Source organism: Eumetopias jubatus, unplaced genomic scaffold (genome assembly GCF_037043125.1).
Source record: "Eumetopias jubatus isolate StellerSeaLion01/CBP00866 unplaced genomic scaffold, mEumJub1_p1.0 scaffold_1, whole genome shotgun sequence".
NCBI lineage: Eukaryota > Metazoa > Chordata > Mammalia > Carnivora > Otariidae > Eumetopias > Eumetopias jubatus.
The window spans coordinates 92,583,394-92,600,120 of record NW_028274807.1 but is presented as its reverse complement, the minus strand read 5'-3'; the positions used below and the strand labels follow the sequence as shown (position 1 = coordinate 92,600,120).

The following is a 16,727-nucleotide window of genomic DNA, read 5'->3' as shown; positions in this document are numbered from 1 at the left end:
TGTGGAGGAAAGGGAACCCTGGTGCCCTCTGATGGGAATGTAAATTGGTACAGCCACTATGGACAACAGTATGGAGGTTCCTCCAAAAAATAAAAATAGAAATACCAAATGATCCAGCATTTCCCCTTTTGGAATATTTACCTGAAGAAAACAAAAACATTAACTCAAAAAGATGTATGCACCCCTACATTTACTGCAACATTATTTACAATAGCTGAGATATGGAAGTAACTTATTGATTAATGGATAAAGAAAATGTGGTGGTATATTAGCCATTAAAAAAAGATCTTGCCATTTGCAAGAACACGGATGGACCTAGAGAGGGCATGATGCTAAGCGACAGACGTCAAACAGGAAAAGACAAATGCCATATGATTTCACTTATATGTGGAATCTAAAAACAAAAACCAACCAACCAAACAAAGCAAAACAGAACTAGACTCATAAATACAGGCAACAAATTATTGGTTACCAGAGCAGGGATGGGTGGAAGGACGGGCAAACAAGATGAAAGAGATTAAGAGGTACAAATTTCCAGTTGTAAAATAGTAAGTCAGACGGATGCAAAGTCCAGCACACGGAATATAGTCAATGATATTTTAATAACTTAGCATGGTGACAGATGGTAACTATATGTATCATCGTGAGCATTCGATGATGTATATGAATGTTGAATTACAATGGTGTACATCTGAAACTAATATATGCCAACTATACTTCAATGAAAAATAACAGTAATAAAATAAAATAAAAATAAAATGCAGATTCTGATTCAGTAGGTCTGTGGCAGGGCCTGAGATTTTGCATTGCTAACAAGTTCATGGGTGATGCCCATGCTCGGATGACATTTGAGTAAGGATGTAGAGGACAGGCAGAACAATGACAGTGAGAAGGGCAAGACCATATGGGATTGTTTTAAAATGAATGCAAATGGCAACTGTGTCATGCTGTCTATAACACCATATAATCACATTTACTTACGGTTGTGTAGTAATCAAATAAGTCAGTCCATAACAATAAATAACAGTGGGCATACTGTATCAAATATCAGACAAAGTAAAGCACATTATAGAACAGGAACGGCCAGAACACCTGAACATAAGTAATATTGTAAATGTGACATGGGAAGTCAGCATCTAAAAAAAAAAATCTATAATAAATTGTTACTGAAATTGCTAACCACATTACGATTTAGTGGCTTTAGAGTTCAGGATTTAACACACACAAATCTATGTTGGTTTCCACCTAGTTTCATTTCACTCATTTGTTTCTTAACATATGGGCTGGCTTCTTCCGAACAAAAGGGGATGGGATGGATTTAGGATAACTAACAGTGAAGGACCTACATGTGACATGGTTAACAAAAGGAAAAACATTAAGGTCACAGAAAGCAAATACCGAACCACAACATTAACATAATTATGGCCTGCCATTGCGCGTCTGAGATTCCTGGTTTTTCTTACCCAGTGAATAAATTACAGAAATAAAAAGGTATTCCCCCCCAAAAATTAAACTCCAAAGGAAGTTTCTCATTGGGGACCTAAAAGCAGGCAACTGAGTAGTATAATGGATAACACTGTCAGTAACTGTCAGCAAATGCAGGAATTCTGCATTTTGTAAGAATTCTCCTAACACTGCTCAGTGTAAATGCCCAAGCCATGATATAAACGAGGACTCAGCGGTTCAGAGGGCCTGAGTTATGAGTGCAGACAAGAAGCTGTCTATCGATAAACCTCAGGTCAGGATAAAAGAGCGTGGGATGGATCACATGTCTGCTCAAGTTCCTTCTTTAGCCGCAGTCCCTTCCCCCGGCTGCACCTGCGGGACAAGTCAGCAGGCACGCAGCATGGCACAGGCCCAGAGCGCTGCCATGCTATCCTGCTGGCTGGGAAGGAGCCAGAGGCTTTGAAAACCACAGCTGTCGGGCTTGCCAATCTGAGAAGAATGTCAAACATAGCAGACTCGTGAACGTGTGCCTCGAAGTCAAGCACACCCCAATGGCAGCAGAGCCAGCTCTCACCAGAGTGCCACACCGGGGATCCCGGTGCGGGATGACGGTGGGGCAACCCCTATCCAGGTGTACCAGCTCCCAGGACTGGCATTACAGAACAAGTCTCAGAAATGTTTCTGAGAGCAGAGGCTGGCGGCACAACCACCAGGACAAAGACTGCAAAACATGGCCTTAGGGACAGGCCACAAGGTACCATTGTGCAGACAGGCCCTACCCCAGGACATCTTGTGCAGGGGGCTGTGACGTTGGCTGTGTCATCCTGCAGAAATGGGTACATTTCTCTAATTGGCACAGAGGCTCTGTATAGGCTATCAACAGCCTTGTTCAGCAATGGCAAGGGGATGGCTGGGTGTACTCTGGGGTGAGCACTGCTCAGCACTGGGGGTGCCATTCATGTGGTCTCCCCATATGCATTCCTCCCTTGCCCCTCCAAGATGGGGCAGCCTGGAAATACAGAAGAGTTTAGTAGTAACAGCTGGATTTTTTTTTTAAAGATTTTATTTATTTATTTGAGACAGAGAGAATGAGAGAGAGAGAGCACATGAGAGGGGGGAGGGTCAGAGGGAGAAGCAGACTCCCCGCCAAGCAGGGAGCCCGATGCGGGACTCGATCCAGGGACTCCAGGATCATGACCTGAGCCGAAGGCAGTCGCCCAACCAACTGAGCCACCCAGGCTTGGGGCTTGAACTCACAACCCTGAGATCAAGACCTGAGCTGAGATCAAGACCTGAGCTGAGATCAACGGTCAGACGCTTAACTGACGGAGCCACCCAAGCTGGATGGTAGCTGGATTTTGAAAGCTGAATGCCAAAGATAATAATTTTTGTTTTGGTCATGAATTCTTTTTAATAGTAATTAGATACCAGGGTAAATTGACTCCTGGCCTTTATATAAAGCTCTTCTTAATTATGCCATTCATTAAAACTCTTCTGATTTTTTTCCTTTCTCTCTTTTGTCAGCATTTTTTTTTTCTTTAAGGAGAGGATATGCATCAAGAAAGGAATTGGTCAACCCGTCTTCTGGGAGTCAGTACTAGCTGCACAGGGAGTAAGCGCCTAACGACCAGTCATCCTCCCTGGGCTCCGATTCCAGCTCAGCCACCCACCCGACTGTGTGAACTTGGGTAACTGAGCCTGAGCATTCCATCCATAACATGAGGGCAACAGCGATGCCCAGCTCACCCGTGTTTGTGCGAAATAACGGAGATGATTCACATACATTGCTCAGCACTACTCCTCACACCAATAACTAGGCAGTTTTACAAACACTCTTGTTCTCAATCTCAAGTAGGTGAGATCATAGTCCATTCGAATGAGATGCCTCCTGCCCGGGGCCACTCCTTGCCATGGCACTAAAATGCAGACACACCACCGGAGCTGGTCTTCTCAGCCTCACGTCCTCCTGTTCTCTCCCACCCCCAAGGTCTGGCTGTTCCTCAGATTTGCCCAGGTTGTTCTCTGGGCTCCCACCTGTGCTATTCCGCTACCTAGAAATGACTTCTTCCAGATCCTCCCAGGGACGGTCCTTTCCTGTTTATTATCTCTCTGCTAAGACACTCCTCCCCAGGGAGGCCTTCCCAGGCTACTCAATCTTAAAAAGCCAGCCCCACCCCCACTCCACCGTTTCAGCACGTTTCGCTTCCTCATGACACTTCGCTGGAACTATCTGTCTGCTTGTTCACTGTCTGTAGAATTCTTGGTATAGCTCAAAGTTAAGCAAAATATATGCTACATTTATTTCTTAAAATTTATGTATCTCCTTCCCCTCAGACCTTATTTGAGATAAGAAACTTATCTAGTCCACCACCCGATGCAGAGAAGTTGCTCAACAGATAGGCAGTTTAAGCAGATGTTTTAAATTGTGGGAAAAAAATATTTGCCATGTTTGTCTTTTTTTTTTCCTTTTACTTGTCCCTGAGACAAGGTCATCATGACACTTGATTGAAAGTTTAATTGCCCCATTTGCTTTATCTTGATTTGTCAATGTAGCATAAATGAGAAAGTGATCAGAATGCTTTATATGGGTACAAAAATAAAAAAGAGAGCGTTATAAATGTGTCATCCTTAAAAGTGACTCCTATTTAGATACTAATAGCTTCTACCATGAGAAAATTTCTAAACTAATTTTGTCAGCTGTATCTTCTCATTTTATTTGGTACTGATACTTTATCACCCACAAATGTAACTCAGGAAATACCTACTAACGGGGAACCAAAGCTTCAATCTTCGTGGAAAGATCTACACAATTTAAAACGATGACACGTTTCATTCCAGGGAGGATCATATCTCTTTAGATTGTCCTGGTTGAAGCCTGATTTAATCCCAAGTTTAAGATGCGAGGGAGCTAGGTTATTTTATATAACCAAGTCTGGCCCCCATCTTTTCTGGCTGCCCCTTCTCATGGAGGTTTTAACTCCAACAGCAGTTTCCTGACACCAGGAGCTAAAGTCACCCACCGCCCCCTGCCCCGGCCCCGGTTCAAGTCCCTCACCATCCCACTGCCTTCCGGTCACAGCTGCACGGACACCATTCACACTGCTTGTCAGCTTCGTCACTGTCTTCCTTTCTCCTCTAGTAAAGCCTGAGGGCAGAGTCTTTGTCTGGTTTTTACAGGAGCTAGCACACAATCTGGCAAACATTAGGCACTCAATAAATGACTGCATGGACCAGACCAAGGCTTCCATTTCTTGAGTCGATGGCTCAGGTAGGTTGGCCCACAAGTCTACTCTGAGACAAGGAGGTAAGTAAAAGTCATTCATAAAGGGGCATATTAGGGAGTTATTAGGAGCCCTGGCAGGGAAGGAGGAGGAGGAGGAAGGGAGCCAGTGAGGATGTGTTGTGTTTACATGTCCTTTATTGTGGGCAGTTGGGACTCTGGAGACAGTGCAGAGCTTCTGGCAGAATCACCCCACCAGAGGGCTGCCAGGGCAGGATGCCTGCCAGCTCTTGGCTAAGGACTGCTCCTGGGGGCTGTGAACGCTTCCAGTCCGCTCTGCATGCATGCAAGCGGACCCTAATTGCCCAGAGTGTCTACACTCAAAGGCTCGCAAGTGTTTGCCTTTTGAAACCTCCTGACTGGCTCCCAACAGCTAGCTACCTTAGCTAAAGCCAATGCGGGGCGGGGCAGGGGGGGGGGTGCTCAGGAGGAATCTGCACCAGGGCCCTACTGTGTGCTTATGTAAGTTACAGAAGTTTATTTGAAAACATATTTTCTAGTATACTACTTCCTTTTTTATTTTAGTAAAACTGTTTTACTGGAACACAGAAATTTTCAATTTCCTCTAATCTCTTCATCTTTTCCCTGTAATTTCTTCCATCCTTTCAAAACCTTTGAGATAATAAGAGCCTGACTTAATGGTGTTTTTAGCTGGTAGTGTACCTTAAATATGTTTAAAGGTAAATCTTAGTTCAGAGCTTATATATTTTTAATATACACTTAGCTCAATCTCATATGTACACATGAGCTCATATAACTTTTTCAAGGTTGGGGAAATATATACTTCTTAGTATTTTTTCCAAAATCCCAATGAAGGATTATTAATAAACAACTATTGTCTCTTATATTCAAAACGCTGTGATAAGTGCTTTGAGGACACAAATAAGAATCAGATGAGAATACTGATCCACAGGAGTCTTTGGTTGCGTAGGACACAGGATATGAATTAAAGTTCTCTGTCTATATCACCAGCACAATATACATCCTCACAAATGTAAGTTTAAAATTATCATCCCTGAAGTCTGGCCAATTTTTCTTTTTTTTTTAGTTTATTTTTTAAGTATACAGTTCAGTGGTTGTTTAGTATATTTGTAAAGTTGTGTACCATCACCACTAATATCTAATTCAGAATATTGTCACCACCCAAAAGAAACCCCATATCCATTAGCAGTCACTTCCCATTCTCCTTTCCTCCCAGCCCCCGGAGATCACTCATCTACTCTGTCTCTATAGATTTATCTATTCTGGACATTTCATATGAATGGAATCCTATAATACTGGCTTTTTTCACTTAGCATGATGTTTTTGAGATTCATTCAGGATATAGCATGAATTAGCACTTCATTCTTTTTTTTCATTAAAAATTTCTAAACATTTTATTCACATGCTGTAAAACTCATTCTTTTAAAGTATATAGTTCAGTGATTTGTAATATATTCAGAAAGTTATACAACCATATATCTTCATCAAAGCAGAAAGAAACCCCATATCCATTAATCTTCATTCTTTTTTATGGCCAAATAATATTCCACTGTAGAGATATACCACATTTTGTTTAATCATTCATCAGGTGATGGACATCTGGGTGGCTCACATCTTTTGGCTATTCTGAATAATGCTGCTATGAAGATTCTTCTACAAGTTTTGATACAGACACATTTTTTCAATTCTTTTGGGTAAATACCTAGAGTTACCATATGCCCGGTAATCCCACTTCATGTTTTGAGGAACTGCTGCACTGTTTTCTAGAGTGGCTGTACCATTTTCCATTTCTACCAGCAATGTAGGAGTGTTCCAATTTCTCTACATGCTTGTCAACAACACTTGCTATTGTGTATCTTTTTCATGATGGCCATCCTAGTGGGTGTGAAGTTGGACCCCACTATGGTTTTGAGTTGTATTCCCCTTATGACTAGTGATGTTGAGATATCTACTTGTACTTATTGGCCATTTGTATATGTTCTTTGGCTGACCAAAGTTTGAGTTCTATTGCCCACCGGGTTTTTATGTATATAATAAAATTTGCACACTCTGCCTACAAGTCCAGGTTTGAGTTAGAATGTTGACATGGATGCTGAAACCTGGAACTTAAAATAGTTTCAAGTTTGCTCTGCCATGACTTTCAAAGGATATATAACCGATTCATAACTGAAAACTAGTATGTGAAAATTCCCCAAATATCCAGTTTATTAAAACAAACACACAAAGCTCCTAAGACCTACCTTTTTGACCAGCGGTAGCAGGCTCTTCCCTGACCACAGCAATTCAAACCTGGTATTCTGTGTCCGCCAGATCTTTTCATTATCATACCTTCTCTGAAAGAGAAATCAAGTTAACCCAGCATCTTCAAATTTCCAACTCGCACTTTGCTGATATAGCCTCACGACTTCGGACTAAATAAACTGTTTCATTCGCACATCACTTTCCTCTCCTTCCTTCTTCACCCTCAGATAGCTCAATGTGACCTTCACTAGGCTGGATACTCTAGCAGCTGAACTCTAAAAGCACCTGGTCGGATTGGAGGCAGCAAAATTCTCTTGCACACACTGCAGGACCTTAAGCAGTCTGGCTTCTGGCTCCATATGCTGACTGTGCCCTCCAGTCATTGTGACAAGCTGAAAAAGACCCCACAATTGCCAAAGGCCTGCACAGGGACGTTTCAGCTGCTGTTGAGACCACTGGTTCCCAAATATTTGAAAGTCGCTAAGAGAACCGCTCTTAACAGTTCTCATCACCAGAAAACCTGAGCCCACAGGTTCCTAAATACTCCTCATCCTTTTACCTACACTTCTAGGACCAAGCCATACCAAAGGAACAGACCACAGCTATTAGAGCTTTGGAAAGAGAAATGTCTTGATTTTGAAAGATAGGACAAGAAATAACAATACTAATGGCTTAATAAAAGAAAAAAATTAAAACCCCTACTAACGATGCTCTTAGCTCTAAAGAAGCTAAGCTCTTGATAACATTATGCTCTCACATTATGAAGGAAAATAATCATTAAGTAAATTTCAACTTGTAACCTAACATAAATTTTACACAGTGTTATTTTTAATCGTGAAAATGAGTGATAAACAGCTAACTTTTATAAGTTATTTAAAGAAGGGATCTGGTATATTTGATTTTTTAAACTGAGATATAATTGACACACAACATATACTAGTTTCAGGTGTATAACACATTAATTTGATATCTGTATATATTGCAAAATGATCACCCCAATAAGTCTAGTGAACATCCATCACCATACGTAGTTATAAATTTTTTCTGGTGATGAGAACTGTTAAGAGCGGTTCTCTTAGTGACTTTCAAATATACAACACAGTATAGTTATTTCTAATGCTTTCTCCCACATACCATATTTGCTACCTGTATTAAACATTCCTAATGTTGGGCCAGAGGAAATCTGTGCTGTAAGCACATAAAGAAAGAGGGTGAGGCAGTTGCTACCCTTGTTCAATAGAGCAAGGTAGCACCGTGTGTAAACAGATTCCCCAAGTGGCTCTGACTCTGTTGGGAATAAAAGGAACAGGCAGTAAAGTCAGGTAAGCTCTGTCACCACGGCATGCTGGTAAATCAAACGGTGATGCTTATCAACTTTCACACTTCTCTTTAACATGCAACACTGGAACTTACATGCCCTTTGGTCCCAAATCATGGATGAAAGACAGCTGGCTTATGCCAAGGAACTCTGTCTGAAAAGAGGCCAAAAATCCATACTTTAGAAACACAGAAAGAAAAAAGATAAATTTAGACATTTGAAAGAAAAAGAAAAAAACAGGCATTAGATACCGCTACGTGTCAACACAATCTGGGGGACTACACAGATCAAAACAATGGCATTGCTCTGAAAGAAGAGATTAGAAGTGTATACATAATTAAGACACAACCAAGAAAGTGATTTGCGCTCTCAAATGTAGAGAATGAATGCTCAAGAAAGTCACAAAGAGAGGTTTTACTCCCAAAATTCTTCTGTGTTTTTGTTGTTGGGGAAGGAGGATTGTGTGGCATAGTGTACGCACAAATAGTGTTGTGTGAAGGCAGTGATTTTGGTGCCCGGTTCTAGAAGGTGGACTAGACTTGTCATGTGGAAATGGAAGATGAAGGGGGAGAGAGGACAGGGAAGGTGTAAAAAGGGCATTGGATGGACAGTTGGGCTACAATGAGTAAGATAAGAGAGTAATGTAAAATTAAATGGTAGAGTGGGTTGAAGGGAGTTTGGGGAGATCTCTGAACATCAGGAATACCAGAATATTTTCATACAAATGAAATAAAATCAGGGGCACCTGGGTAGCTCAGTTGGTTGGCTGTCCGACTCTTTGATTTTGCCTCAGGTTATGATCTCAGGGTTGTGAGATCAAGCCCCGAATCAGGCTCATGCTCAGTGGGGAGTCTGCTCGAGACTCTCTCTCTCCTTCTCCCTCTGACTCTCCCTCTGACCCTCCCTCCGACCCCACACTCTAAAAAAAAGAAATAAAATCATTTTACATAATAATATAAAAATAATTCTATTTTTAGTGAGTAGAAAAGGAAGAGAATTTCAGGCCCACCCATACCATACAAATTAAGGGAAGATAAAAACTACAAATATTATGATGACATCAACAGCTAACATTTACTAAGTGCTTAATATCTATCTGTTGGCCCTGTACTAATAAGCATTTTTCACACATTATCTCAAATCTCTCTAAAATAGGTGCTATTTTTCTCATTGTACAGAAGAGGAAACGAGGCTTAGAGCAGAAATAAGGAAACTTTCTCTGCAAAGAGTCAGACATAAAAATTTTAGGCTTTGGGGGCGCCTGGGTGGCTCAGTCATTAAGTGTCTGGCTTCGGCTCAGGTCATGATCCCAGGGTCCTGGGATCGAGCCCCACATCGGGCTCCCTGCTCAGTGGGAAGCCTGCTTCTCCCTCTCCCACTCCCCCGCTTGTGTTCCTGCTCTTGCTATTTCTCTCTCTCTGTCAAATAAATAAATAAAATCTTTAAAAAAAAATTTTAGGCTTTGTGAATTGCATACTTTTACTATTATAGCATAAAAGCAGCCTTGGACAATACATAAATGAACAAGCATGGCTATATTCCATTAAAACTTAATTTATGCATACTAAAATACAAATTCAACATAATTTTTATGTCATGAAATATTATTATTTTTTAAGACTTTTTCAAACATTTAAGAATGTAAAAGCTATTCTTAGCTCATGGACCATAGAAAAATAGGCAGTGGGCTCGATTGGTCCATGGGCCATAGTTTACCAACCCCTGGTGTAGAGAAGTTAAATAAATCGTCCAAGATAGAGGCACCTGGGTGCCACAGTCAGTTAAGCATCTAACTCTTGGTTTCAGCTCAGGTCGTGATCTCAGGGTCGTGAGATCCAGCCCCAAGTCGGGCTCCACACTCAGCACAGAGTTTGCTTAAGACTCTCTCTCCCTCTCCCTCTGCCCCCTCCACCCCCACGTGCACTTTTTCTCTAAAATAAATAAATAAATCTTTTTAAAAAAATTGTCCAAGATAATGTAATTAGCAAGGGATTCAGAATTAGGTCAGACCAGACAGTATCCTCAAAACAAAGCTGCAAAAGCAGTAAATCATTCACCATGAGTGTTAGATGAAAACATGAAAGCACAAAGGGGAAAACCAATGGACATTACATAATTCTCAGCATATGCAGGAGTTTTACCTCATGTGTTACTTGAAACAGCTAGAGTTAGACATTATTCTGCTCCCAAATTACAGAATTTTCTTTAAAAGTAGGCACAGTAAGCCCAGATCTACCAATGGTTGTACACCATGTCAATAACAGCATCAACAGAAAATTCAAAATCAAGAAGATATGCTCCTGGCATCAGGAAGCACAGGAGAGACCAGACACGGAAAATACTCCACATCAACAAAGTTCTGTGGGCAGAACCACAACAATGACATGTCAAAGTAGTTACAGAGGGAAGGTTCCCAAGCTGATGTGACGCCTAAGAAGAAATGGCATTTGATCTAGGGTTAAAAATGGGATTAATAAAATGAAACCTAACAGTTTTCCTTTAAAGTTTTGTGTATGTGATTGGAAATAATCTAGTATTAGCCTTGTGAGCAAAAAATTATAAATCTCTCACTGCTGTCAGTCCTTACCCAATTAAATGTTTCCATTTCTTTCTTAGGGTTATTTGAGGAAGTATTTAAAATTCAGAAGGACTTATTTTTAACGTGTTGAGGAACCTCCATACTGTTTTCCTACGACCCCGTAATTGCACTACTAGGTATTTACTCCAAAGATACAGATGTAGGTGAAAAGAAGGGACACATGCACCCCAATGTTCATAGCAGCAATGTCCACAATAGCCAAACTGTGGAAGGAGCTGAGATGCCCATCAACAGACAAATGGATAAAGAAGATGCGGTCCATATATACAATGGAATATTACTCAGCCGTCAGAAAGGATGAACACCCACCATTTGCATCAACATGGATGGAACTGGAGGGGATTATGCTAAGTGAAATAAGTCAAGCAGAGAAAGACAATTATCATATGGTTTCACTCATATGTGGAACATAAGGAACAGAGCAGAGGACCACAGGGGAAGGGAGGGAAAACTGAATGGAAAGAAATCAGAGAAGGAGACAAATCATGAGAGACTCTGGACTCCGGGAAACAAACTGAGGGTTATAGAAGAGAGGGGGTAGGGGGATGGGGTGACCGGGTGATGGGTATTAAGGAGGGCACATGTTGTGATGAGCACTGGGTGTTATATGCAACTAATGAACTGCTGAACACTACAACAAAAACTTATGATGTACTGTATGCTGACTCACTGAACACAGTAAAAAAAATAAAATTAAAATTAAAAAATTAAAAATTAAATTTAGAAAGACTTGGGGCGCCTGGGTGGTTCAGTCCATTAAGCGTCTGCCTTTAGCTCGGGTCATGAACCCGGGGGGTCCTGGGATCAAGCCCCACATCAGGCTCCCTGCTCAGCAGGGAGTCTGCTTCTCCCTCTCCCTCTGCCCCTCCCCTGTTCGTGTTTTTTGTCTCTCTCTTCCTCTCTCTCTCTCACTCTCTCGCTTACTCGCTCTCAAATAAAGAAAATCTTTAGAAAAAATTTCAGAAAGACTTAAAAACCCCAAATCAAACATATCCTCACATTAAATTTTTATAAAGATTTTATAAAGTCTTTACATTTCATTTCTTGTATAAGTACCATATTTTTTAAATCTGATTTGTGGAAATGCTTCTAATTGGAAAATACAGTAACGCCTAAGTTATTAGAAGTGACACTGCAGACTCTGAGAACAGAATCCAAAATGTTTTAAAACCCTAAGCCATAACTTCTCATTTTATCTCTAGGGAGCAGAGAGAAAACATCAATCCTAGTTTACCCTGGAAGAAACTACCACAAAGGTGTAACTAATCTATATGCAAAGCTACCGAACAGTTAAAAGGAAGAACAGGAAATGAAAAGCAAAAATCAAGGAAACCATTTATCTAATACCTGGATAGTTTCTTATTCATATGGCTCTTATTGAGTTGACAGCAGAAGTATTCTTTGAAATAATTCAGAAACCATAACTTCAGAATATCATAGTAAAATTGCTAAGGGTAAAAAATTTCATCTAAACAAAAAATACATTGGTAATGCAGAAAATCTAAAGTTGTGCACCAGTATAAAATTTAAAATTATCCTAATCACTTTAGTTTGACTAGGGAGAGATTTCAAGAAACAACTAGCCCTGTTATAGGACCAAAAAAAAAAAAAAAAAAAAATCTGGCAATATATGCTCTAATACAGATTTATCAAATTAAAAGTAAATGTGGCAAGGTCAATTTAGAAGCAAACCCAAATAACACAATGTGAAATTGAACAAAGATTGTGTTGTCCAGACTTCTCAGTGCATCCTTAGTGATGATAACAATTCTATTCTCTATTTGCCCAGGTGAGTCTCAAGAACATGAATTTAATGATCAATTTAGCTGGACAAATACTCCACAGGGTTTATTGATCTCTTGAATAATGTATTAATCAATATATTTTTTTTCCAAAGGAACTTGTGCAAAGTACAAAGAAATGTTAGGCAAAGAAGGAAGTAAAGTTCCAATGACAAGGGACAAGCAATTAGCCCAAGAGGTAACAAACCCTGGAAATTACCTGGCAATCATGCATACGCTGTTCCTCTACCTCATCTCTGTACTGGAAGGGAAGGGGGGTGTTCAGAGGCTCCCTTTATGCCTGAGGTAGCAAAATTCCCAAGCAAGTGCCCAAGGGGGAAATTCTCAGAAGCGAGGGAGACAAGGGCATTGGGTTGGGCAGTGCCCTTTGGGGGGGGAGGGTGGAGGTAGGTAGGAGGTTGGCTCACCTATTCCAGGAAAGCCTGCCTTCCAGGTCAGACAGTGAACACAGCCCCAGAGAAAAGAGAAGACATCTCATCAATATAGGAAACGGAGAGACTGGACTCTCCCAACTCTTAAGACTCAATCATGAGAATGACACGACTTCCCTTACTTTGCAGATGCAGCTTTTTAACAGTACAGCTCTTCTTTGTTGGCATGGAAACACTGTGTGCATCCTCATTCATCTTTACCTACTCCTCCCCTCAAACTAAATTCACTCACCTTATAAAACAAGGGATGGGTGAACTCATTATTAGTCTGTGGGATGCTTATCTTCTGATTTCCTTACTTCCCAGAGGGTGATTAGGTTGAAATTACCCTCTTGGAGGTAAGGAATCTGAGTTACAACAGTCAAATGATTTTACTGGAAGTTAGCAACACTCTTATCAACCTAGGATGCTTCTCCTGGAAATGATGCATTTTGTTCCATTTCTAGATTTTAATCTTCAGCTGGAAAAAAAAGTGCAATGACTGTTCCTAATGACTCTTCCTTTAAATTCCCTGCAAGCTAAGCATTTTCCAGTTGCTAATTAAAATGCTCAGTGAGTGGGTTCAGTACTAGAGCTAGCACTAATACAATTTAGAATATAAAATGAATTCTGTTTGAGATTTTGTATGTTACAATTCAGTAAACATATCCCTTTTTTTAAAAAACATATTTATGCCTTGAGGAGAGTGCAAAGCCATTTATCCCTATTTTACAAATGAGTAAAGAAAATAGAATGAATTACCAATAATCCCTGAGGGAATTATCTGATGTTAAATCCACTAAAACACAAAGACGTGTTTTTCAGAACCTCAAGGAGGAGAAAAGGAATTAAAAAGTCATTCTCTTGGAGAAAAAAATTCCTGATCTAAATACCAACCTAACCAATGACTATAGGAAAATAAGAAAAGCTGTTCATGTCTGGTTTCATTGAAATTCTATGGAAATTAGAGACATGATCCTATCTGATCTCTTGACCTATGATCCATGATCTCTGCTGTAAAGACCCAAATTAACTTCTAACAGGCTTGTTTTACACTTATAAAAATATAAATTAATTATATGTGATTGTATAAAAATAACTTTTACTATGATTTCACAGACTGGAGTTTCAATATTTCTCACAATTATCAAAGGAGACACAAAGATGCCAATCTAATTTCACAAATATGAGGCAAAAGCCTGTAAATCTAGTCTCTAGACCAGATTACATTATGTGAAAGTTCAATAATGTTAGAAAATTAAGACAGATCAAATTGTATCTTATGTCTGAATCATTCTGGAGAATTCCATTCTTGGGGTAAATAAGTTGCCATCAAAAATGTGGAGGAACATATAAGTGGGTCAGCAGTAACCACATTTTCCCTTTCAGAGGAAATGTTTAGAAGACATTCTAGAATTTCTAGATACAATATGGCTCTACTGGAAAGATTTTTATGATTGGAAAATAAATTAAAACAAACATTAAAGAAAATGTACACATTCTTTAATCAACATTAGAACCCAAATGTAGTACTATACGTAGAAAGAGAAGACTAAACTCAGCAATTACTGTTCTAAAGCCAAAAAAAAATAGCACCGGTAAAGTCACAGGCAGGCAGAAGAGTAAAACAAATGGGGGGCTGCTGGGTGGCTCAGTGTGTTGAGAGGCTGCTTTTGGCTCGGGTCATGATCGCAGGGTCCTGGGATCGAGCCCCACGTCGGGCTTCCTGCTCGGCGGGAGTCTGCTTCTCCCTCCTACTCTCCCTCTGTTCTCTCTCTCTCTCTCTCTCAAATAAATAAATAAAAATCTTATAAAAAAAAAGAAGAGTAAAACAAATGGTAAATCATTGCATATTGGTACTAGTACACATTTAAATAATTCTCTATTAAAGAAAACAGCACATTTCACTTCAGAGAACACAACAGGAAGCAGCATTTTTAGCCGTAGCAATAGGAGTTATATAATTGGAAATAATAGCAGTAACATCCTTACTCGTTACACTCTTTCAAAGATGCGTGTTCCTGAGGCCTAGAAGGGAAGAAATTCCTCCCATCATCCTTCTCTTGAGATCTCTGGTTGGACCCAAGTTGCTGGTTTCCCTGGGAAAACACCTCCAGGATTATGAAACCACATCTGCTCCTTCAAGTCCATCAAACGGAACAGAGCAAACTGCCGCAGAAACTGGACCATGGGCTCAGCCCCGGATCATTTGTGTGTGGGGACCACAGGACCGGCTGGATGCTTGTCCAGCCTCCAAATAACACCCTGGCAGGTAGCAAGAGTGCAGTGAGTCACCAGAAAACTCCAAAGAGTCAAGGTGCTCTTGCTTCCTCTCCTAAATACACAGAGGGCTTCCTTCATTCTTTTCTAAGATTTTATTTATGTATTTATTTGAGAGAGAGAGAGAGAGAGCGCACGTGAGCACATGCATGTGGGGCGGGAAAGGAGCAGAGGGGGAGGGAGAGGGAAGGGGAAAGAATCTCAAGCAGACTCTGCGCTGAGCGCGGAGCCCCATGTGGGGCTCGATCACGGGACCCTGAGATCATGACCTGAGCAGAAACCAAGAGTCAGATGCTTAACTGACTGAGCTCCCCAGGTGCCCCTTCCCTCTTTCTCTTTAAGTATTAAGTAATGCCATTCTCTAAACTAGAGGCCACATCTACTAGGCCATGACTGCCTACTCTTAATTTCTGCACATATACCATATACATACATTCAACCCCACAGCGGTACAGTTTATACGTGCACAGATGCAGAAATACAATAACCCAGTACAGTCTCAGTTATCTAGACCTTTGGATAGTTGAAGTTTAACCCTTTAAAAACACCCGTTCAAGGCCTCTAAGGGGACTGACGTTACTGTTTTCTGAGAACTTCTATAAAAGTCCACTCCCTCCTGCTCACCAGCTGTGTACCCCTTAGCTGCTTCTAAGCCCCACCACCTCTTTTCTTTTATTCCCCCGGGAGTTTTTTCGCCCCCTCGCTTTTCCCATGCTTCTCACTTTCACATGAAAAGAGAGGCCTTATTATAAGCATCACAGACCAATCAGATGGCCAACCAAGCAGGACACTCTCTCTATATAAGCTTTGGGTATTCAACTCTGCTCAGCTGTTTTCATGACTACCTGTTCAAATGTTTTCTCTTCAGGGTTAGAAGTACTTTCAGGCATTATTGTGGAAGCCCGAGGAGAAAAGAATGTTGATTTCTAGATAACCTAGCCTGGAGCAGTGTTCCAAGTTCGTCTAAATCTACTGTTCTGGACACATTAATTTACAGTTGATATTTTTTAAATAGCATCACCATGAACTACATTACTGCCATCAAATCAATTTGGCATTCATTTCATTAATTCTAACTTCAGGAATACTGCAGAAGTGGATAAAAGCACTTGTGTTAATAAAATGAGCCGTTTAGCTGACAATTTATGATTTTACAAAGCATTTCAAAATTGAAGTCACTGAACAGCACTTACTGTCGCATGGTAGTTTCTATACATGGGCATTTTTAGTAGCCTTGTCAAATAATCTTCCAGTTGTTTCTGTAACACAAATACATTAGATGAGAGATAACAGTGACAGTGATGTGATCATTATCCCATTTTAATTTCTGCAAACTTATTCAATTATTTATTCATATTATCACTGGACA

General features: G+C 40.4%; 1 protein-coding gene across 4 annotated transcripts in view; it reads right to left on the bottom strand.

Moving 5' to 3' along the window:
- PLD1 (phospholipase D1) overlaps positions 1-16,727 on the bottom strand; it is a 199,727-nt gene that overhangs the window by 104,513 nt on the left and 78,487 nt on the right. For all 4 annotated transcript variants that reach the window (XM_028100903.2, XM_028100906.2, XM_028100907.2 and 1 more), the window contains exons 6-8: positions 16,552-16,617; positions 8,363-8,421; positions 6,949-7,041 (exon numbers count right to left, since the gene is read on the bottom strand). In XM_028100903.2, coding sequence (XP_027956704.1) covers positions 6,949-7,041; positions 8,363-8,421; positions 16,552-16,617 — 218 coding nt within the window. The remainder of the gene's footprint in view (positions 1-6,948; positions 7,042-8,362; positions 8,422-16,551; positions 16,618-16,727) is intronic.